Here is a 24,046-nt window from a genome sequence, read left to right on the forward strand (position 1 = left end):
CAGGTTCGTTTTCCACTTTTGTAGAAGGAGAAAATCAAAATAAATAAATGGCACTGCCATGCACTGCACCTCAGTATGTGTATTGCTATGCGTTATGGTAATACTTGGCAAAACGCACATTTTGCTGTACATTACCTTGAGCCAAAACAGAAAACAGATTTTACAAGATCTTATTTTTCATCTTCATAACCTTTAGCAATAATCAGAAACACATTAGATGATGCTTAAGAGATAATTTATTGAAAATAGACATATTTGAAAGAAATCAGCAAATCATTTTCTTTATGGTAAATTGATTAGTAAGTAAAAGCAGAATGTGTAGAGCAATTCATTTCAAGCAATAGATCAGTGTGTCCACACAATCCAATGACGGACAGCACCTGCAAGATATACATAAAACATTACTTTGGTATAATAAATATGTTACAATGTTTTAAGTCAAACATTGAATGTCTGTCAATTAATTAAAGAGATGTAATTATGCAGGGTGACTTCTCAAACAATATAAGGTCCCCCATTCCAGAATCCTAGGATGCAAATGCAAAACCAGTGACCTGAGCAGATTTTATTACCTAAATATAAAGGGATATTTATAAAGCAGTGAATATGACATGTGTCACTCCTGCACAGGGAAGATTTGCCTGCAGTGAATGTCACAGTAAGTGCTTTATAAATACACCTATTTATCTCAATTACAGGCAATCATTCCTCCATCCAGACTCCAACTATTATAAAAAGTTGTTAAGCCCCTATGAAGGGTGCACTTTGAACCCCAAAAATATGTTAGCTGTGTTCCATAATGTTTGTGACCAATAAACCATTTCTGGATCATAACAATGGTGTGGTGTTTCTCTTCTTACTATTCCTGAACATGGCACTCCAAAGGCCCAACCATGGCCCCTCACTTGAGCGAGCTGCCTAATAGAGAACACCCCAAACCCAATTTAGGACATCTAATATGAACCAGGGATCCATGTTTCCATTTCTCCTTCTATATAGCATTCAAATCAAAGAAATCCCTGTGTGACTGATATCTCATCAGCTATTAAGCAGTTAGGCAGAGACATTGTAGTAGTGTATCTTATCTAAAAATGTCTATATTTAAAACAGTAAAAAATATGGCAAAGCAAGTATTAAAATGTGAGAAACTTTGCAAAATATGTGCTTCAAGAGACGAATAAGTACTTTAGTGAATCCTTTTTCCTATATACATTGTTTGTTTTGTGCTTTTGGCCTTTTTTAAATTAATGATCTATTCCCTGGTTTAAATATGTGTGGATATGATTTATTGTTTGTTAATTAATGAATACATTTATTTAATGAAACTATTAGTCACATTAGGTATTTAGGTAAACCAATTGTACTTTGGCCTTTTCCCCCTAATTACCAGCCCAGAGGCATTTAATGATCAACAGGAGAGCGAAAAAAAATAAGCTCCTCTCTCAGGCTGGGTTCACACTACTACACTACTTTCATCCTACTTTGCTCTGCTACATTGATCCTACATTGGTCCTACATCCATCCTACTTTCATGAACAGGATACTACTTTGGTCCGACTTCAATGATATTCAATGGGCCTGAAGTAGGATCAATGTAGGACCAAAAGTAGTACAGGGAGCATTTTCAAAGTTGGACCGACTTGTGTAGGACCAGTTAAGACGCTCTCATAGGGAAACATTGAACACAGAGCAAAGTAGGATGAAAGTAGTGTAGTTGTGTGAACCCAGCCTCAAAGCACAAAATTGGTGTCATCGGGCTGTTCTGCCCCTCATGGATACAGAGGGGGTATAGGGGTCAGGAGAGTTTAAAGGATTCAATAGATGGGAAAAAATAGGCTGCATATTAACATATTCCCTACATTTCCATGCCATCTCTTACAGCACTGAAAAAGTGGATGATCATGATGCCCATAAGCACCTTGCTGGTGTCTCCACATTTTAGAGCCTCTTTATTAAAGCAAACATGTGATGCAGGGCTGCATGTAGAGAGATGTTTTCACTCTTGCTTTAGGGTACTGACTTATATGCCCATGGTGCTGGACTAGCAACATTAAAATTTATTCATTCCAAATGAATTCCAAAATATGGCAGAAAAGAGTACTGGTTGGATAATAACCCAGAATTGCAAATTGTGGGAGAAGATTGGGTACATTATCAAGAGAGTGGATTCTCTATAAATTGCACATCACTGTTCATTTTTGCCAAGAAGACTGTCCTAATATATGGCGATCCTCCTAAACAGCAGTTTGGTCTATTTTTATTGTACTAAAGACATATAGTCAAATTGTTTTACAGGAAAGTAACAAGGGAAATAAAAATGGGCACCACATAGTCCATGTGTATTGTTATCACTTTGTAAAATGTACATATTGAGATAACTACTTACCTATATCACCTTAACCTACGTTTAGGATTCCTCCTAGGCCTCCCACTACAGAACCAACTAATCCGAGTGGGACTGCAACAAGTCCAGTTACGGCTCCCAGAACAGTACCAACAAGGGAGGTAGTAATTGCTCCTAAAGTATTATGCAAAGTGAGCACAAGAATATTTACTGTACTCCCCTTGAACAAAAACAAAAAAAAAAACGCATTAACAGAATGCACTTTTTCTTAAACAGACAATTACAACATTTTCTGTCAATCTTTTTATTCTGGCATAATGCAGTAAAATAAAATTCAAAACACATTTACAATAAACAGTGGCAGCTAGTGATGGCTACATATTATCACATACCACTACCTGTCAAAACTCCATTAAAGGTCGGCCCTTCTCCCCCTGGCTGTAATGCCATAAAACCCAATAAACAAATACCTGTATGAAAAACAAAGTTACAACAGATTATATACTGACCTTTCGAGCAGCTTCCATAGTGTATATTTGTGTGTTTGTGTGTTTGTGTGTGTTTGTGTGTTTTTGTGTGTGCTTTGGGGGTTGGGGGACTGATAACATCTTCATCCTGCTATTAAGCAAGTTATTGCAAAAGAAATGGTGGGGGGAACTCGGGTACTGTCATGGAAGCTATGTATTACAGTAATGCCACAATTTTAAAGACGAGTTAAAAATACAGAATTGTCAGCTCACCCTAACAATCCAACACACAATAACAATATAAATGCTATGAGGTCACCCTTTTATAGAAAGGGGGCTGGATTATTCATTCCTTCAAACTCTCGGCTCTTGTGACTCTTGTGAGCTGATCAGGGGAAAAGCTAACCTGCAAACATTCTGACCACAAGTGTATGATTCACAATCTTCGTATATTGTGTAGATTCACTGCAAATGCAGGTGAGCAGCAGTCCTGAACCTTTTACATTGAATTTATTCTGAGTTCCCAGATTTTACAAGTCATCTGACATGCGATAAGAGAGTAGAAGAGTCACATTTGCTGAAGCTTGTGCTATGCGACTTCTTCTCTTTTTGAGTATGCATAGCTTACTAGCTCATTATGTAATACTCACCTGAGATCAAAGCCCTTGCTGCAGTGCCCGTACACAGCACCGGCCACTCCCGGGGGTTACTTCCGGGTATCGCGGCTCTGGCGCTGTGATTGGCCGGAGCCGTGATTACATCACTTCCGCGCATGCGTGTGGGAGCCGCCGGTAACGGCACACTCACTGAAGCAACGGCTCATACGTGCCATTGCTTTAGTTTGCTTCAGTGCACATGTGCCGATGATATTGGCACGTGCAGGGGACATCTCCTAAATCGTGCAGGTTTAGGAGATTTCCAGGGTAGCTACAGGTAAGCCTTATTATAGGCTTACCTGTAGCAAAAAGTAGTCTGTAAGGGTTTACAACCACTTTAATATAGCACTACTATTGGGTACGAAGTATTACTTTCAGTGATTTCCTATCATATTGTATGTTTGTACATTCAACCTGGTGTGTCAGAGGGATTAAGGTTCTTAAGAAGGTTGAGGCAAAGAATAGAGGACCTGTCCTATCCAGTGGCCCCTACAGGGGTAGTGCTACAGAAATAAAACGCTAGAGGTGAAGTTTGGTCATCTTACCTGTTGAAATGGGAGAGAACGCTCTGAATTGCCATAGGCTGTATAATGTGGGCAGCATTTTATGAATGGGACATAAATCACAGGCCATGGTATGGAATAATACTGTAATGTAAAGCTTTATACATTCTCATCTATAAATATGCCCCTTATTTATGTGAAAGCCCCTAAGATTTAGTAGACAGGAATGTGCTGCAGTTTTTACCAAAACTATAGTTTCTTTCTAAATGAATAATAACAATATATATATATATATATATATATATATATATATATATATATATATATATATATATATATATATATATATATATATATATAGAGATAGATATAGATATAGATATAGACAGATAGATAGATAGATAGATAGATAGATAGATAGATAGATAGATAGATAGATACTGTATGTAATATAGCTTATGTAATATATACTCTATATATACTCTATATACAAGTACATTACATAAGCAGCACCAAAGCACCATAGCTGAGAGTAGAAATTATTTTACATATACTGTATAACTAGTAATTAAAATATTTACCAAAGTTTGAATTAGGGATATTAGTTCTCCCTTCAGAAGAATGCCAATTTGTGCCAAAAGTGCTTCCTGAAAGATACAAATATGGTACAATTGTTTCTTACAGATCATGCAAAATATATATATATATATATATATATATATATATATATATATATATATATATATATATATAAATATAATTTTTGATACAATACAAGTGGTATAAAAATAAGCAAAGTCTCATACATCATGTAGCTTCAGTAAATTGGTGTTGTCTGAGATGCAGATTCATTGCTTACATAGTTAGTAAAATAGTTTGAATATCTGAGTTCCACTTGTTTTTCAGTTTATTAAAAGTCAGCAGCTACAAAAGTGTAGCTGCTGACTTTTAATAAACAGACACTCACCTTTCCCATGGTCCATCTATGCGACCGCCCGAGACCTCTCTCCTCTCCTCTCCATGGTGCCGTCATAGCAACTGTGGGCACCCGACCGCGACAGCTTGCAGGTTCATGGCCAGGCACGCACTGCGCATGCGCGAGTCGAGCTACACTCTCCTAGTGGCCAGGCAATCTTTTGGGACCTGTGACGTGTTCCAGAAGATTGCAGAGAGGGAGGTGCTGCCTAGGGGGAGAGGAGGAGTCTCCTAGGCGGTTAGAAGATGACAACGGAAGTGGGACAGGAAGTACCTGTAGAAACCAGGTACCCGCTCCCCCTCCAAAAAAAAAAATTACATGCCAAATGTGGTTAATTAAACATAGGAGGTATGTAATATTTTAAAATGTATTTTGTATTGTATGCTGAAATACTTTCTAAATAAAATAAAATAAAGTTTAAATTAAAAAAAAATAGCTTCAAAGAGTATTGTGAGAAAGAGGAATTATTTGGGTACGTTTACACAGCCAGGCCCCAGAGTCAGAAATGAGCAAGGAACACTGAGCCTTAATCACATTAGCACTTTTCCAAACTTAGTCCACCCATAGATAGATTGAAATTCAGAACCGGACACATTTCGATCCATCTAAGGGCAGGCTGGTTGTACCAAAGTAGATCTATTGATTGATTTCCTTACAACCAGACTGTCAGCTTTTTTTTCCCATATGATCACTGTCGCTGACAATAGCTGGCAGCAGTAATTACTGTATTCTGATGGCAGGGAAACCCCCCACTGTCAGAATACAATAATGCAGCAGGAGAAACTCCCCCATCAAGTGATTTTATTTCCTTCAACCTGGTTGAAGGAAAGAAAATAGCAAAATGTATGGCCAGCCTTACAATCCTTCCCTAATCCTAAAACTATAAAGTGTCCATCCCATTGCCTCCTATTTCTAAAACTCCCAGCCCATATAACTCTCCCTCAGCTACAACGTTCCACACCTCCTATACCAGTGATGTGATCCTTGGCACCCCAGATGTTTTGGGACTACATTTCCCATGATTCTCATGCACTCTGCAGTGAGCATCATGGGAAATATAGTTCCAAAACTTCTGCCAAGGTTCGCCATCACTGTCATATGCCCTTTTTTGCCTGCATTTACATGAATGTTGGTGGAAGGAACCACAGGGTCATGTAGGAAACATGCTGCTCCACATACTTGGGAGTATTGAATAGCATCAGTGCCAGGAGCTTTTCTTGAGAGCAAAGTTTCAGCACAGCACCCAAGGTAGTTGCTCTAAATTGTTCAGCCCCATTAGGGTTGCTTCAAGAGCATCAGTTAACATAAGTTGATGAGCCTTGCTTCTTCTTTCCTACAGATTTTGCCCATCACAATGTAAATTATGTATGAAAAGAAACAAGAGCATTTGTGAGTGCCATGACTGCCTACTGTCATGTCCAGGTTCAAAGGGGAACCAAAATTCCTCTCTAGTTGCTATGGGCAATACATATTTTCCTGTTATCACACTTTTCATACATCAGCCACTTTAGGTAAATTTTCGATTTTTTTAAAAAGAACATTGGAAATACCTAGGTGACATTCCTGGAGACAATTATCTCTAAAATGTATTTATGTTCATCTACAGTTGGTTACAATAAATGTAGTGTAATGTTTGGCAATGTGTATAGCCATATAACTTTTTACTCCTAAAAAAAACTTTAAAAAATGTAAGCATGCATGATCACTTCACTGAGATCCAGTAGTATTGTACAGTTAACTTACCACTACCCGAGTAAGGCTGATCAGTAATTTGTCCACCTGTATTACACTCAGTAGTTCTGTAATCTTCCCCAACTGAAAAAAAAAAGTTATATCTTATTAAAAATTGCTGTACCATGTATCACATTTTAAATACTTTATATGCTTAAAAATAACAAACATGTCATACTTACTTCCACCGTGCAGTTTGTTTTGCAGAGAGGCCCCGGTCCTCCTCTTCTGGAGTCCCTCAGCTGCGTTGGTGGCACCTCCCCGCATCGAGTGTCCATGTTGGAGAAGCGCTCTCCTTGATGGACACCCGTGCGGGCGCACTCCCGACTCCCGCATCTGTGTCCATTCACACAGAATGCAGGATTCGGCCCCGCCCCCCAGCACTGCGTCATTGGATTTGATTGACAGCAGCTGGAGCCAATGGCTGCACTGCTATCAATCTATCCAACCAGAACAGGGTGTGCTCATTCCTGGTCAGAAGATTACAGCTTTCAGGTAAGTAAAATGAGGGGGGGGGGGGGCTGGGGGGCTGAAGCACTACAGAAAGTTTTTTTTAAAGGTAAAAAAACACAAGGATTTACAACAAACTGTGGCCAACCTATGCACTTGAATGCCCTCATTCACTTCTGTATCTATAGGCATTATGGAAAATGTATCTTTACAATTGTCCTTTTACTCTCTTTGGGTCAGAATCTTGACAGTCTGTCACCCTTGTATGGTACTGAAAAAGAAGGTGTTTATAAACTGTTAGAATCAAAACTTAGGCCTCATTTATACTGATAATCCTACTTTAGCCATTTGGGAAGTATAAACAGTTCACTTCCAGGTCACTTTTTATTGCATTCAGATGTTCCTACAGCAGACAGAAAAGAGTGTGAACCTAACAAGCTCATTGTACAGCCTCCTCATTGCTTCCATGCACCCCCGGTACATTGGCACCCTCGCATGCACACCCCCATCATCTTTCCCAAGCTTGACTCTCCCACCTGGAGACCTGGGGACTCCATGATTGGTGCTTCTAGGTAGAGGGCAGGGAGTCCAAAGAACATCAATTAGCTGATCTTCCCTACCTAGTAAGAACTCGGAAGCGATGTGCATCACTTCTGTGTTCGGCAGTCACTTTTGTCAGCTGCTGTGGCCAGGGAAGAAAGTGATGGAGCACAACCTGCACTGTATTAGCTTCAATAAGGGGGGGGGGGGCAACAAAAAACAACCTGTCACAACAACATTTTTTACATAGGGGACTTTTAGTCCACTCCGCCCCCACCTGCATTCACCTATGAACATAAACACACAAGCCTGGGACACTTATGTATGAAGACGTAGACTGCTGTATACAAGTTACATATCACAGTGCAAGCTGGAGTGAGGAGAAATAATTCTAGAGCCATTATTCATAGTTAACACTAAACCGATGACCTGTGGGAGTGCTTAAAGCATTGCCTATGGAACGATTTAGGGTACCAAAGTTTGTTGCCATTTCAATTGTGCACAATTTTAAGTCTTGACATATCATCTTTTAAACTTTACCATAGTTGGGTAATATATTGTGTCTGTGTTCCCTAAAAGTTTATTTTAGTATATCATTTAATGAAATTTACACTCGATAAACTGCTGCATAAATATTACGTGACATAAAAATTGCCACTACCACTATTTTATTCTCCTGGGCCTCTGCTGTAAAAAATATATAGTATTTGAGAGTTTTAACTAAATTTCGGGCCAGAAATTATTTTAATCATGTGTGCAATGAAATGTAAAAATGGCTTTTGCAGCAAAAGAATAAAAGCAGGTTTAGGCGTGCTTAGGCATGTTTAGTTGCATTTACATGCATTTAAGGCCTTGTTCACACAGGGCATATTGATGAATTTCCCTGTAGAGATTGCACAGGTGTTTTATGCATCCCTGTGCAGGCATTCCCATTGAATTCAAATGGGACACAACAGCTTCCTGGATACATTTGTTGCTCCCAATATGACATCCATGTGAGTGCCGGTGCATGTCCCCAAACTCGCACTGAATTCAGGGCCATGCATCCACACCCACACAGATATCATATTGGGAGCAGCAACTGTGCCTGTGCAGCTACTGTGTCCCGACACCTGTTCACACAGGGACCAGTGGATTTTTTTTGTATTATTAATTTTTACAATTACATTTTTTTATTATTTTTTTTACAATTTATTTTTGTACTATTGATGAGAGGATGGGGATTTATTTTTTAAATATATTTTTTCACAGTGCTTTGGGAAAGGGGGTGGGGGGATGGGGTAGTGGTCGATGTCAGTGGATGGTGTCAGTGGTCGGTGTCAGTGGGGCAGTGGTCAGTCGGGTAGTGGTCGATATCAGTGGACGATGTCAGTGGGGTAGTGGTCGGTGTCAGTGGACGATGTCGGTGGGGTAGTGGTCGGTGTCAGTGGACGATGTCAGTGGGGTAGTGGTCGGTGTCAGTGGACGATGTCAGTGGGGTAGTGGTCGGCATCAGTGGACGATGTCAGTGTCAGTGGGGCAGTGGTCGGTGTCAGTGGACGATGTCAGTGGGGTAGTGGACGATGTCAGTGGGGTAGAGGTCAGTGTCAGTGGACGATGTCAGTGGGGCAGTGGTCAGTGGGGTAGTGGTTGGTGTCAGTGGACGATGTCAGTGGGGTAGTGGACGATGTCAGTGGGGTAGTGGTTGGTGTCAGTGGGGTAGTGGTTGGTGTCAGTGGGCGATGTCAGTGGGGTAGTGGTCGGTGTCAGTGGACAGTGTCAGTGGGGTAGTGGTCGGTGTCAGTGGATGGTGTCAGTGGGGTAGTGGTTCGTGTCAGTGGACGGTGTCAGTGGGGTAGTGGTCGGTGTCAGTGGACGATGTCAGTGGGGTAGTTGTCGGTGGCAGTGGGGCAGTGGTCAGTGGGGTAGTGGTCGGTGTCAGTGGACGATGTCAGTGGGGTAGTGGTCAGTGTCAGTGGACAATGTCAGTGGGGTAGTGGTCAGTGGGGTAGTGGTCGGTGTCAATGGGGCAGTGGGATAGTGGGTAGTGGCTGGTATCAGTGGACGATGTCAGTGGGGTAGTGGTTGGTGTCAGTGGAGTAGTGGTCGGTGTTAGTGAACGATGTCAGTGGGGTAGTGGTTGGTGTCAGTGGGGTAGTTGTCGGTGTTAGTGGGACAGTGGTCAGTGGGGTAGTGGTCAGTGCCAGTGGGGTAGTGGTCGGTGTCAGTGGACGATGTCAGTGGGGTAGTGGTTGGTGTCAGTGGACGATGTCAGTGGGGTAGTGGTCGGTGTCAGTGGGGTAGTGGTCGGTGTTAGCGGTCTTGGGGCTCTGAACTGTGTCAGTATGGGGGCGCAGTTGTTGTGTCAGTTGTTTTATTTTTTTATTTTTTCAATATCATTTCTTTATCTTTTTTTTTTTTTACAATTTTGGATCTTTATTTTCTTTATCAGCCCTGTTTGGGGTGTTGGTGACATGCCAGGGGTCTAAACAGAGACCCCTGGCATCTCCCATTTGAGACAGAGAAAGGGACAGAGGGCATTCATTCACCTGTCCTTTTCTCTGCACAGAAGATGAATGAAGGGAAGACAGCATCTCCCCTCCATTCATAAACTGAGCATAGTAACACACAGGTTACTCTGCTCAGTTATCACAGGACGCACATCGATCGGTAACGAGCTCTATGTGTCCCGTTCAGAAAAGAAAGGGGCTGGTAATTGACATACCAGCTCCTTTCTCCGCTCTCCATCCTGACAGATCTATCCGCTCGCCCCGCACCCCCTCACAGCCCTCGGGAGAGGAGACAGAGGGGAGGGAAAACGGTGGAGGGGGAGGAAGACACGGGGGGAATGTGAACACACGAGAAAATGTGAACACACGGGTGGGGGATGTAGACATATAGATCAGGACGAGGGGGGCGGAGGAGGAACAAGGCACAGCAGGGACACACGGAGATGGACGAGGGGGGGCGGAGGAGGACATGGCGCTGAAGCAAGACACTGAGGACAGTCAGGGATGATCGGTGCAAAGGGGGGGGGCAGCTGTGAGCACCGATCCCCCCTGCAAGGCTTTTCAGGTGAAAGCCACGGGAGGGAGAGAAGCAGATGATGAAAAGCCATGCAGGGAGGATCGGTGCTCACAGCTTACCCTCCGTCGCACCGATCATCCCAGACTGTCACTGGAGAGGGATGTGTGTACAGAAATGACAGGGGGCCGTGAGCGCGCTCTGTTTTTACCAAGAACGCGCTTTGCCTCTCTGTGCACGCTCTGGCCAAGGGGAGTGTAGAGGTGGACAGGGAGTCTACTGACATCATGACTCCGCCCACCAAACGCCGATAACAGACCCACCCACTGAATCTGCTGTTTTTGGGGGCTTCTAACTGATAAACGGGACACATTTGACAGGTAAGGATGCATGTAGAAGGCATGTATAGCCTTAGAGTTCAGCACTATGGCAGTAGTTTATAATTGATGAGAGTGGGTTTACATCCACTTTAAAGAATTTTAATGAAGTTAAGAGAACCCCTGTGAATGTACTTGGTTTATCCCAACACCTGTCACTTTTGATCTATATGTCAATGTAGGGAAAATGTATACAGAGGAAACACATAAAAGAATCTTGGATGTAATAGCGGCCTTGTAATAGAAATAGCATCCAATTTTAGAATTGTGTTGTTCCTGCCATATAACTTACTTCTAACTAAGTAGAACTTTAACATTTAAAATAAACCTGTGCTTGGATATATATGTAGGCTGTCAATACTGAGCCCTTTCTGAAAATACAATTTCCCTGTCTTTCTGTAGATTTAATACTTTATAAATCACTGACCCAGAACAAGCACCCAGATTGGAAAGTTAGATTGAAGGCAGAACTCCTCATCTGCATACATGTTCTTAGTCAGTCTTCATAGGTAATAAAGCTGGTGGATCAGCATGACAGCCAGGTAACTCGCATTTAAATAAGAAGTTTTCTTCCAAGGATAAACAAAAACATTTTCTTTGTTTGCATTATGAGAACCCCTTTTTACATGATTTACATTTGTCATTGAGATGAATACAAAGTTACCTTTAACAAGTTTAGAGCATCAAGTGGAAGTTCCTGGAAAAAAAAGGAAGCACATAGTGATTCTATATTCAGAACACACCTGGTGTTTTCGTGGTTGCAAAGAAACAATATTATTTAGGGTAGTTTTAGAATATTCTAGCTAGCTGTGTTTTTGTTTTTGTTGTTTGTATTAATGAACAAAAGGAATAAAAACAAAAGTTTCCTAGTTGGTTGTGTTTTTCTATTATGAACACAAAGAATAAAAACAAAAAAATGTACGTTAAAGGTTAGAAAAATAGAAATGGAAAAAAATCAACTGGAAAACAAGAGAAAAGGGTAGAAGGAAAAGAAGGAACTTGGTAGGGTTGAAAGGGGAAGCTAAGGGCTAATACAAGGCTATAAAGGAACATATAAAATAAAAACACAATTTTTTTACTTGTCACTGTTTACTTGGGTTTATCCTTCGATTTGAAGTTACGTTGGGGTGATTTACTAAAACTGGAGAGTGCAGAAATTGGTGTAGCTGTGCATGGTAGCCAATCATCTTCTAACTTCAGCTTGTTCAATTAAACTTTGACCAGAAAAAAAAACCCTGCAAGCTGATTGGTTTCTGTGCAGAGCCAGGGCCGCCATCAGGAATTATGGGGCCCCTTACACAGCTTCAGGCACGGGCCCCCTGGAGCAGAGAACCGGGGGGGGGTGCTGCCGCCTGAAATTGAGAAGCGGGGGGTGGGGGCTGCCGCGGATTGAGACGCGGGGGGGCCCTTTACACAAAAAAGAAGAAATAAAGAAAAAAATATATAAAAAAGGGGGTAGCCATCTGGGGACCTCTGGGCCCTTTAATAAAAATAAAAAAGATATATAAAAAAAATATATATTTTTTTTTAAAAAGGGGGTTGCCATCTGGGGACCTCTGGGCCCTTTAATAATATATATAAATGTTTGTGTGTGTGTGTATGTGTATATATATATATATATATATATATAAAGAAATTACAAAAAAAGGGGGGTTGCCATCCGGGACCTCTGGGCCCTTTAATAAAAATGAAAAAAAGAAACCTCTGGGCCCTTTAATAATAATAATAAAAAAAAAAAATATATATATATATATATATATATATATATTAAAATAAACATTTATGAAAAAAAGGGGGGGTTGCCATCTGGGGACCTCAGGGCCCTTTAATAAAAAAAATAAAAAAAAATAATATATATATAAATAAAAAAATAAACATTTATAAAAAAAAGGGGGGATTTGCCACACATGGGGCCCTGGGGACCTCTGAGCCCTTTAATTATATATATATATATATATATATATATATATATATATATATATATATATATATATATATATAAAAAAATATATAAAGACAAAAAAATATATATATAAAAAAATATATATAAAAAATATATAATTTTTTTATTAAAAAAGGGGGGTTGCCATCCGGGGCCCTATAAAAAAATATATAAAGACAAAAAATATATATATATATATATATATATATATATATATATATATATATATATATATATATATATATATATATATATATATATATATATAAAAATATAAAAATATATATAATTTTTTTATAAAAAAAGGGGGGTTGCCACCCGGGGCCCTGGGGACCTCTGGGCCCTTTAATAATAATAATAATAATAATATTATATATATGGGGACCTCCGGACCTCTAAAAAAAAAAAAAAATGGCCCTTTATTAAAAAATAAAATAAAAATATATAAATAAAATATTTTTTTATAAAAAATAAATAAAAAAAGGGGGGTTGCCATCCGGGGCCTCCGGGCCCCTGGGGACCTCCGGACCTCTAAAAAAAAAATTGGCCCCTAAAAAAAAAAAAAAAATTTTTTTTTTTTTTTTTTTAAAGGGGGTTGCCATCCGGGCCCCTGGGGACCTCCGGGCCCCTTACAGGTGTAATGCCTGTACCCCCCTGATGGCGGCCCTGTGCAGAGCTGAACCAGATTTTGCACTCCCCCAGTTTTAGTATATCTACCCCTTTGTATCTCCATCTCAGATCTGAACAGTGTTCTTAAAAACTGTGCCAGAAGGTCTGTTTTTGACAGCAACATCTGTATCATATGCCATATTCATACAGCAACTCCTGGCTTTTATATGACAGCTGAGAATTGCTGACAGATGCAGGGAAGGGGAGCTACAGTGGGACTGAAGAAAAGGTCTTATTAGACACATCCTGTATACTTTGATTATGTTATTTTTTGCCTTCCCAATGTCAACAATTGGTGGATGAGTACACAGGCAAGGATATCCAAAAATACATTTGTACAATATGTAGCTGTGCTTTATGAATGTGCCAGAAGCCTTTCTTTTTTCTTAAGAATTGATATGGGCGTGTTAAGAAATTGGCTTGTAAGGTTGGGTTCACACCTATGCGAATTGAATGCGGCTTTCCCTGCATCCAATTCGCATAGCAGGAGAATGTGATTGGCTCTTTATGGAGCCGGTTCACATATCTCCACAGCAGGTCCAGTGCGTTTTGCAGGAAAAACATGTGCCTTTTTTGGTCCTTTTCAGGTCCGAATTCAGCCCAAAATACGGGCTGAAATTGGACCTGACAAGGTGAACCAGGACGCCCCGGACCCTGCTGTGCGACGGATCCATCTTAGGTGTGAACCCAGTCTAAGTGAAGATGTAGAAGGGCACAAAAAACTCAAATTAAATCATGTTGAAAGTTGATCAAACCAAATCCAGTTAGTTATACCAGTAGTTCAAAGACATCATTCAGTGTACAACCAAGATCCATGGCTAGCAATTTCTGAAAAAAATAAAAATATATATAAAGTGCATGCTTAAAAAGATATACTATACATTGTGACACTTACAAGTTTTGAAAACATATTTAAACTGGATCTGAACTCAAAAGTGAAAATTTGTTATGTTATAGGGAGCATCTAGAAATGGAAATGATGCTTAAGCAGTACTCTAAAAATGTACATTTGGATGGAATTTCATATAAGGATAGCAGTTGAAATAGCCTTTGCCTAAGCTTAGAGACAACTTGCAATACGAGTGAATAGTCTTTTGTTCTCTGCTTGCCTTTTTTTGGACACAGTCTTCACAGCTTTGGTCCTCTTTAGAGAATAAGGTGTATGGAGCATTACTAATGCAGGGGCAGGCAACATATTAAACCTGGTTAGTAGATGGACTTTCCATCTTCTTTAGGGCAAGTTCACACCAGATGCAGTCCAGTGCATTTTTTTCTGCATCAGAAACGAATAGAAAGTAGGTTATATGGTTTTCAATGGCATAGTTCACACTGGAATGCACCGGAATGCACCTAAGTCCACCAAAAACGCACTGGAACACACTTGTCCTTGTTAAGGTTAATAAAAAAAAAGAGGGGTGAAAAAAGGCACTGGACTGCATCAAAAACTTACCAAAAACGCATCAAAAACGCGCATGATAAACAGCACCTGGAACGCATCCGGATTGCCTTTCTATGGTGTGAACTGGCCCTTAACACTTAAACAATATGCATTATTTTAGTTATATTAGTGTTAGAATGAGCTCCACGTGGTTCTTAAAATCATATGTTTTATTAAACTACAGTAAAATCTTAGATTGCGCGCATAATTTGTTCCGGAAACGTGCTTGTAATCCAAAGCACTTCTATATCAAAGCAAATTTTTCTATAAGAAACAATGGAAAACTCAGATGATTCATTCTACAACACTTTATTCATAAGTCCTTCAGTCTATAGTTCGTATAAAAAGATTATAGAAATGTGACTTTGAGGCAACTTCGAGACACTGGCCATTAAAATCTATGGACACAAGTTGTATAGAAATCGCCTTGAAGTAGCACATGAACCGTTTCTAAAATCGGAGCAACTTCAGTAGTGCTAATTAAGACAGCTCTACTTGACTAAAATGGGATTTCAAATGTCACGTGACTTGGAGTGTCACAAGTCGGATCCCAAGTAAAATGTTGTAACTTCATTAAATGTAACCATATTGCTACACTTAGAGGTGCCTCACTTCTCTTTAATTATCAATTGTAACATGACACTACTCATAATTCAAGGCCTCACTCGTTTATCAAGAAAAAGTGTTGCTCGTCTTGTAAAACACTCACAGACCAAGTTACTCGCAATCCAAGGTTTAACTGTAAGGCCTTGTACACACGGCCAGACATGTCCAATGAAAACGGTCCGTTTTCATCGGACATGTCTGCTGGGAGGTTTTGGTCTGATGTGTGTACACACCATCAGACCAAAATCCCTGCGGACAGAGAATGCGGTGACGTATACGACACCGACGTTCTCTGACGCGGAAGTTCAATGCTTCCACGCATGCGTCGAATCAATGCGAAGCATGTGCGGGATTTCGGGCCGCTGGTTATACGTCATAACCAGCGGACATGTCCGATGAGTCATACTGACCATCGGACATGTCCGACGGACATGGTTCCAGCGGACAAGTTTCTTAGACTGCTAAGAAACTTTTGTCCGCTGGAAACCTGTCCGCTCTGCCAGGAATCCGGTCCGCGGACCAGTTTCAGCAGACATGTTCGGTCGTGTGTACGAGGCCTCATACCATTTATTAGATAGTTGTTGCTTCTTTAAAAATATCTTATTTATTGAATTAAAGGTCAAATTTTCGTTTTTGGTCAAATTACCCTATTTTTTGGCAAAGATCTCCTCTCGCAAGTCAAAAAAACAAAATCACTTTCTCAAAGATAGATTCTGCCTTAAAGGATCACTAAAGGATTTTTTTTTTTAGCTAAATAGCTTCCTTTACCTTACTGCAGTACTGGTTTCATGTCCTTATTGTTTGTTTTTGCTTTGAAGTTGCTGTAATTCTGCTGTGATCTCCACACTTCCTGGTTGCCTGTTTCCTTATAACCACAGTACTGGGAGCTTTTCACGGTGGTCTAAGCTGTCATTACTGTGTGTCTAAAACTTAACAGAACCAATCAGATTCATTTTAAAAACAAAACACTGCCCTGGATTTGTTTGTTTTTGTTCTGCGTGTCTCTCTAGTTCACAGGAACATGAAACCAGTTTAAAAGTGAAACTAACCTGCAGGCACATTATAGGATTGATTTTTATCTATTTGTAATCATTTTAGCAAAAAAAAATCCTTTAGTAACCCTTTAAGGATGATAAATCCATTAGGGAAGCATTAAACTATCATTTGACTTTTCATTTGCTTTGGAACTTGAATGGAGCTATTTATTCTGATGGGAAATATCACCAACCACACCGAACAGAAATGTTACATTTAAATGGAACCCTAAGGCTAGGTTCACACTTGTATGGATCCTGTTTGTTTGCCTGGGCACAGCAGCCCATTCATTTGAATCAGATGCTGTACCTGCAGGAAACGCAGGGAAAAAGCCCCCAATCCTTTTGCGCACCTAAAAATGCACTGCGCTTTTTAATGCTTGAGGATGACATTAAAAATTAATTGCACCTCCGCACGTTTCCTAACTCACAGCATGCTTTGCCTGCGAGTTAAGAACGTATTCAATAATGCCTGGATTCCCCACCTGCACAGATGTGAATCAAGCCTTATAGTTTAAATAAAAAATTAACAAAAATAAAAATAATCTAAATTACCAAGGTATGTATTAGGTCTTCCGCTAGGCATACTTCTCTTGTTTTCCTTTCCGGTTCAGGACATTTCTGCAAAAAGTACACACATTTAAAATAATCTAGTAAACACATGCTGTATATTGGGTATACATGGCATACTTTTTGAAGATGTTAGTACAAATCTATCTTTCTATCTAGTTTGATTTTACAAAGCGTATTCTCTGAGCTTAGTAAATAAGGTGAAATCGTTTTTGCTTCAATCAACCAGCCCTCTGCCAGCAAAAATGAAAAACGTTTTTTTTTTTTTATTTTAGTTGATAGTATATTCAAGTGGACATAGACCTTTTTTTTGAACATTCACTATGCAAAGTGAACATACATTTTGAAGGCATTAATTCAAGTAAGCTTCTCATCAAGTCAAACCCCAATATGCCCACAATGGTGTGCATCATCCTACCAATACTCAGTCATTTGAATACCCAGTGGAGTTTTCAAAAGGAAGGGTATGTCTGCATAAAGAGTACCAAATAACTGAAATCCTCACTGAAAACAATGTATGTACAACATATATCACTAGGCCATTTTTCATTTGCATTTTAGTTTATGAAGTCAGGCAGCAACGAGTCTATACATGGGTATTCAAGCTGCTTTTGCATTCCCATTGACTGGCATGGAAAGGAAAGCATTCTGATCTGAACCAATGTTCATGTGCATAGGTTCTTATAGATTGTTCACATTGTATTATATGCAGGACAACATTCAATCCCAAGTTTTTCTAAAGGCAGCACTCCCCCCATGGCTAACGCCTAAAATACAATTAGCAGCTGTGGTTTGTATTCACCATCACAAGGGAAAGTAATTAGGAAATGTTATATTGCCCTATTGAGGCAAGTGCAAAACCACAGACTTACAGGAAGAGAGACTGAAATGGGCAACATGAAGCTCCCTCTTCAAAACTCTTGTGGCCCACTGTGTTGTGTCACTATCAGTTGTCATTGTGCATTGATGTGTCATTCTAAATTAATGGCACAAGTGCCATATGGTTTGGTAAATACATGGAACACAGTGCTTTCTATTTAATATATAATATTTCAAAACATTTTATTTAAATTTACCTTCAAATGTTCAGCTTTTTCCACAGCTGCCTGCACGCAACGGACATAGATCTGAGCCTTATCTTTCTGAGAACAAATTGTAAACAAAGTAAGGGAAACAAATAAAAACACAAAAATAAAAGATAACTCAGATGGCTGAAAACATTGTTTGAGATTTCAGTTAAATTCACAGGAAGCATTAGAGTGTTTGTAAAGTCAGAATGTTTTCTATTTTAAAGGGGATGTAAAAGTTTGTGTTTTTTCACCTTAATGCATCCTATGCATCCCCCCAGGCCCCCGTCTTACTTACCTGAGCCCGTTCACCTGCTCTGCGCGTACTCCGGCAACCTCTTCTCCACAGAGTCTCACCGTTGATTAGATAGATTGATAGCAGCGCACCCATTGGCTTCTGCTGCTGTCAATCAAATCCAATGATATGGCCTGGGGGGCAGGACCGAGTCATACACTCAGCGTCTATGGACGACGATTGTATGACACGAGAGCGCACCTGCAAACTACCCCCTTCAGGAGAGAGCTTCCCAGAGGGGGTCAGCTATTGCGGGGAGGAGCTGCGAGAGCCGCCACGAGAGTGGCCGTGGGACCCCAGAACAGCAGGATTGGGGCCACTCTGTGCAAAACGAGCTGCACAGTGGAGGTAAGTATGACATGTTTGTTATTTAAAAAATAAAAAATAAACCTTTACAACCCCCTTAATGCATCTAGGGACTTTCCCTTCTCATTAGCTGAGATGGCAGTGCAGCGGCATTGGCTCCCGCTGCTGTCAATTAAAGTCAGTGAGCCCATGAGGAGAGAGGGGGCGAGGACACACATACCAGCGGCTCAGCTTGGGGGCCCCCATAGAAACCTACTTGCTGTGGGGACACTTGGCAGAGGGAGGGGCCAGAAGTGCCAGTGAGTGACAGGAGAAGAAGAGGATTGGGGCTGCTCTGTGCAAAACTACTGCACAGAGCAGGTAAGTATAACATGTTTGTTATTTAAATAAAAAAACTGAGACTTTATTATCACTTTAAGGGCCTGTTCATACTTGACTAAATTTCTAATGCTTGACGAATTCTCCTATATGGTTAGGATGGGCGTTAGAGCGTTAATGAGCTTTAGTATGGGCGTTAGTCTGGCATCAATGAGTTTTAGTATGTGCGTTAAACTGGCATCAATGAGTTTTAGTATGGACGTTAGACTAGCATTTTAGAAGCATTAATAACGAGTTAAAAACGCTCCCTATGCGCAAGTTTGAAGCGTTTGATGAGCATTAATGTGTGTAGAAACTGCTCCACAATGGAAAGTGACATTACATGAAATGAATTAATTTGAACACACCGCAACCGCGGCCCAAAGGCCCCTAGAACATTGGCCAAGCATTACTATAGACTTGAATTGGAGGCATTGAAAGGCTTCAAATGCCACCTGACTCGACCCAATGCTAACGCTTCATGCTTTGATAATGTGAACAGCACTGTGTGCTGTCCCATTGGATCATTTGCATTTTTAACACCTCTCAAATGCTTGCTTTTAATGGCAGTGTAAACTTAGCCTAAAGCAGAACTTCACCCAAAAGAGAAAATTGTGCTCTTCCTCCCAACCTGGTTTTTGGCAGATACCTGCTCCAACTTCTGCTCCGTGCAATTGCTTGGGGGGGACAAGCTGAATTCTCCCACCCTCACCCTGCCCACCACATTTTAGGACAATTCCGAGGTCCCAGAAGACTGCGACAAAGCACAGTGCAGATTACACATTGCACAGTTGGTAGCCAGCCGTGAAACCACAAGGAGTCACAGCTAACTGCCTACAGTTAAGATGCCAGTGCCGGGGACTGAAGACCAGTGAAAAAAATGGCTCAGGTGAGGACAGCAATGTTAACTTTACAAACACTTTAAGGACTCTAGATATCTAGTAGGAACTAAACATATTTTTTCTGTACCTAGCCTAAAAAAAGTAATACATCCACCACATCTTAGGACTGGAATATATTATATTTTTAAACAAATTATATTATTTTATACTTTTGTTCCTGGGTTTCGATATACTTTAATGACAATACCTCAAGCAGTGCCACATGCTTCTAAACTTTATATACATCTTAACCATAAAAATAAGTAAAATAACTGATCACCCACTTCCTCTATAATATGATTTTAAGAGCATTAATAGTTTTGATCCTACCCATAGATACAATATATATGTTTTTTTTTTTTTTACTTTCCTGTCAGTCAAAGCCACTATAAGAAAAATTCCCTGAACACTTATGGTAGGGAGAAGAAGATGCTGAGGTAAGAGTGGCTTTTTACAACAATATTTTTCTCTGCACTCACAGAATGCTGGCAAATTAATTAGAAGGAGCAACTGATAAGTGCACAGATGAAAAAATTATTTTAGTAACTTTACAATGTAAAAGTCTATTTGTGAACACTGGGGTATCTTACAGTAGCTACAGTATTGAATTTTGCAGTATGGCAACAACAGTGCTGGAGGGCAAGGCACAAAGAACTTATTGATCAACTGGACAATATTAGAGGATAAGTCAAAGTGGTTCTAAAGGTTCAAGTTTTTTTACGTTCATGTATTATTGGGAAGAGCCCAGAGAGGATGCATTTTTTTTAAATTCTGACAGCGAGTGCAGGGAGAAAAACCCACACTCACTGTCACAATGAGGGATGGGGGAGGGGGGTTGGTCTGGGAGGTGCAGGAGTTGATGCAACATTAACATATTACATGTTACACCCTGAACACATGCTTGAACAATACTTGAGGCAAATATTGATATTAGGTTTAATTAGGGTGTATTTAATAAAAATTACTATTACATAATATTATGTAATGTTGGAGGGCATGCTTAAGGGGATGCAAATACTAGCTTTCAGAATGTCAGCTTTTACATGGGAATCTTGGGTTTGTCTGGTGGAACATCAGAAAACCAAGAAACTTACTTAAAGTGGAAGTAAAGCCTCTGATTGTTTTCAGCCAAGGAAGCTGCTATCTTGACCACTGTTTAATTTACAACTGCCATGATGCTGCTCATCCAATCGGAGGGTTACATACACGGCACGTGGCGGAAATGTAACTTATTTGAAATAGTTAGATGGATGGGTTTACTTCTGCTTTAAGTATTTAATACTAAATTCTTATGAGCACTAATTAGAAATCACCCAGTAAATGACAATTCTTCAGTTCAAGAAGATGAATGTTCTGTTATACGTGAAGTTTTAAGTGTGAACACTCTAAATAAAAACCATACAATATACTATACAACCAAAGCACAATAATATATGGGTTTCTTACTGGCAACGGATTCAGTTTAGATTGCAGACCATTACTTGTTTCTAAAAAAGAAATATTGGAAGATGTATTAATAGTGGGGAAAAAAGTGGTTAGCACACCTGCCTTGCAGCACTGGGAACCTCTGTGTGAATCCTGTACTCCTTGTGCTTTCATTGGTTTCCATCAGGTATTCCAATTTCCTCCCACTCTCTAAAGACTTGTTGATAGTTTAAATGCCTTCTATCTAAATTTGCCCTAATATATTTATGCTTGTAAAATAGTGTCTTGTCTGATGTGAATGAACGTAAGCACGTCATAAATTAATGGTGATATAAAAACACCTGTAATAATTTAAATAAGCATTCCAGATTTTAGAAATGAAACAAGATCTATGAATGGAGGATAGGGAATGATTGAAAGGCTTACCCCCTCCATTCATAGAAGCTATAGTAACGGTTTCTATGAATGGAGGAGCTAGGTGGAAAAGATGAGCATAGTCGGGTACTCTTGATGAGTGCCTGTCATATCTCCCTCAGTTCAGTTAAGCTCTGCTGCACCAGCAGATTATGGCGGCAAGGGTGGAGGAAGCATTGGTGTAGGACGATTTCTTCTAAACCAGGACACAGCAGCACAAGGGACACATCTCACTGAAAGTAAGTAATAACTTGTGTGTCGATTTTTAATCAAACTTAGGCTTTAAATGCTAATACACAGTAATGAAATTATTTGTATTTAGACCCTGAGGTACAGTAAAAAGAATGTAAACCCAACATTTCATATTCATGATATGTGCCTGCTGTACCATGTACTTGTATTAAAAAGAATCCTGTTCTTTTTATATTGCTTCTTGTGTGTGAAATTCCCAGGGTTCCTGCCAGTCACTCTGCTTTCCTATTAAAAACAAATGACCACACTAGGCGTGAGAGCATGGTGCTCAGAACTCAGCCTGGTCTCCTCCAATTATCTGACTTGTGCTGACATGCCCCCCTCCCACCTGCACTGCCAAACATTGGGAGGTTCGGTGAGTATTTGATCACTTATAAAAAAGGGAAAAAAGTTATTTATTTTATGTATATGTATGAATACACAAATGTTTTGCCTTTCATTTCTATTTTAAACTGAATAGGCTGTTTTACAAGGTCAGGGTTTACATATACTTTAAGCATTAGACCAAAACCATAATTCATATAGTTATACTCCCTTATTAGTTTTTGACCTGTGATCTTTGAGAACAGCTGGAATACATGCATTGTTTGTAATACTATACATAGATTTGAAAAACATTTTTATTGACCTATATGTTAACCCAATCGCTAAAATATCATACAAGCTTTATCATGTTAAAGTATTTTCAAAAGTAATATTTTTTTTTCAGCTTGGCTTTCTTTAAAATAAAATCTGGTGATTTTTCCATTATAACACTGTTATAGGGTAACAATGGCCTGTCCCTGTTTCCCAGTTCTGCTTCTACATTGTCTCCCTATCACAGCCTCTTCTTAAGAGGAATATAGACAGCTCTGTACATTGCAAAGGCATCTTCTACCTTTGTTACCATTAAACTTATTTAGATAAATGGCATTCAATCCTTGCAGACAGGCAGTAGCATCAAATGAGCTGCAGGAACTCAGCAGTGCTCATGTGCAAAAAATAAAATAAAAATCTATGCATAGTGATTTAGCAGATTGTCATTGATTTAGGGTCCATCTTCTTCAAATATTAATATATTAAAAGATACATTGTCAAGAGCTGCTCTTACCAATAAAGCTGGCGACGCCCAAAAGAAGGAAAATCACAGCAATCTTCATGATGGCGCAAAATGTGTGTAAAGCTATTAAACTTATCAGAATTGAATTGCTCTCTGAAGTCTAAAGCATTCACCATCCTCTTTATATACATCCAGAATGATGCTTAAGGCAGATCTTGTCATCTTCCTTGTTTGTTGATTGGCAAGGCATTCATTATTGTCAGAATTCCAGCATCCTATGACCAGGATGTTGTGACATTTATATGTATATTCAGAGAACATTTGTTCTAATTTTGTAGGATCTAATTATTTAAGCCAACATTCCTTTTTATACACAATGATTATGAAACTGAACAAATAGGCTTGCTTTGTATCCCACAAGGTCCATGAGAATAGGTCCACAAAAGCAGAGTTAAAGTGACTGCTTTAAAAGTCTCATGCCATAGCCATCAATGTATATTGAGAAGGTTTGAAGTTTAAGTATTACCGTTTTATTGGCTAACTATGCAAACTTTCTGGACTCAGTTTTTGTAGAAGCTACATCTACCATATTAATATAGTGTTCAGGGAGAGCCTCAAATACAGTCTTGCTTTTTTAAGTTTCTGAAAAAGTAATCTATTAGGAAATTATTTTCAGTCAGGGGTATATGACTACCATTGACCAC

At 39.6% G+C, this 24,046-nt stretch overlaps 1 protein-coding gene across 1 annotated transcript; it reads right to left on the reverse strand.

The window, feature by feature from the left end:
* Nucleotides 1-218: 218 nt before the first annotated feature.
* LOC120932241 lies at nt 219-23,484 on the reverse strand. Its single transcript, XM_040344490.1, has 10 exons — nt 23,394-23,484; nt 21,659-21,699; nt 18,383-18,448; nt 17,292-17,357; nt 14,433-14,486; nt 11,712-11,744; nt 6,690-6,761; nt 4,552-4,617; nt 2,387-2,564; nt 219-380 (listed from the first exon to the last, which is right to left on the reverse strand). Exons 1-9 carry the CDS (start codon nt 23,440-23,442, stop codon nt 2,397-2,399), a joined length of 615 nt encoding a protein of 204 aa, XP_040200424.1. The 5' UTR covers nt 23,443-23,484; the 3' UTR covers nt 219-380; nt 2,387-2,396.
* Between the last annotated feature and the right edge of the window lie 562 nt (nt 23,485-24,046).

This window comes from Rana temporaria, chromosome 3 (assembly GCF_905171775.1).
Source record: "Rana temporaria chromosome 3, aRanTem1.1, whole genome shotgun sequence".
Taxonomy (NCBI): Eukaryota; Metazoa; Chordata; class Amphibia; order Anura; family Ranidae; genus Rana; species Rana temporaria.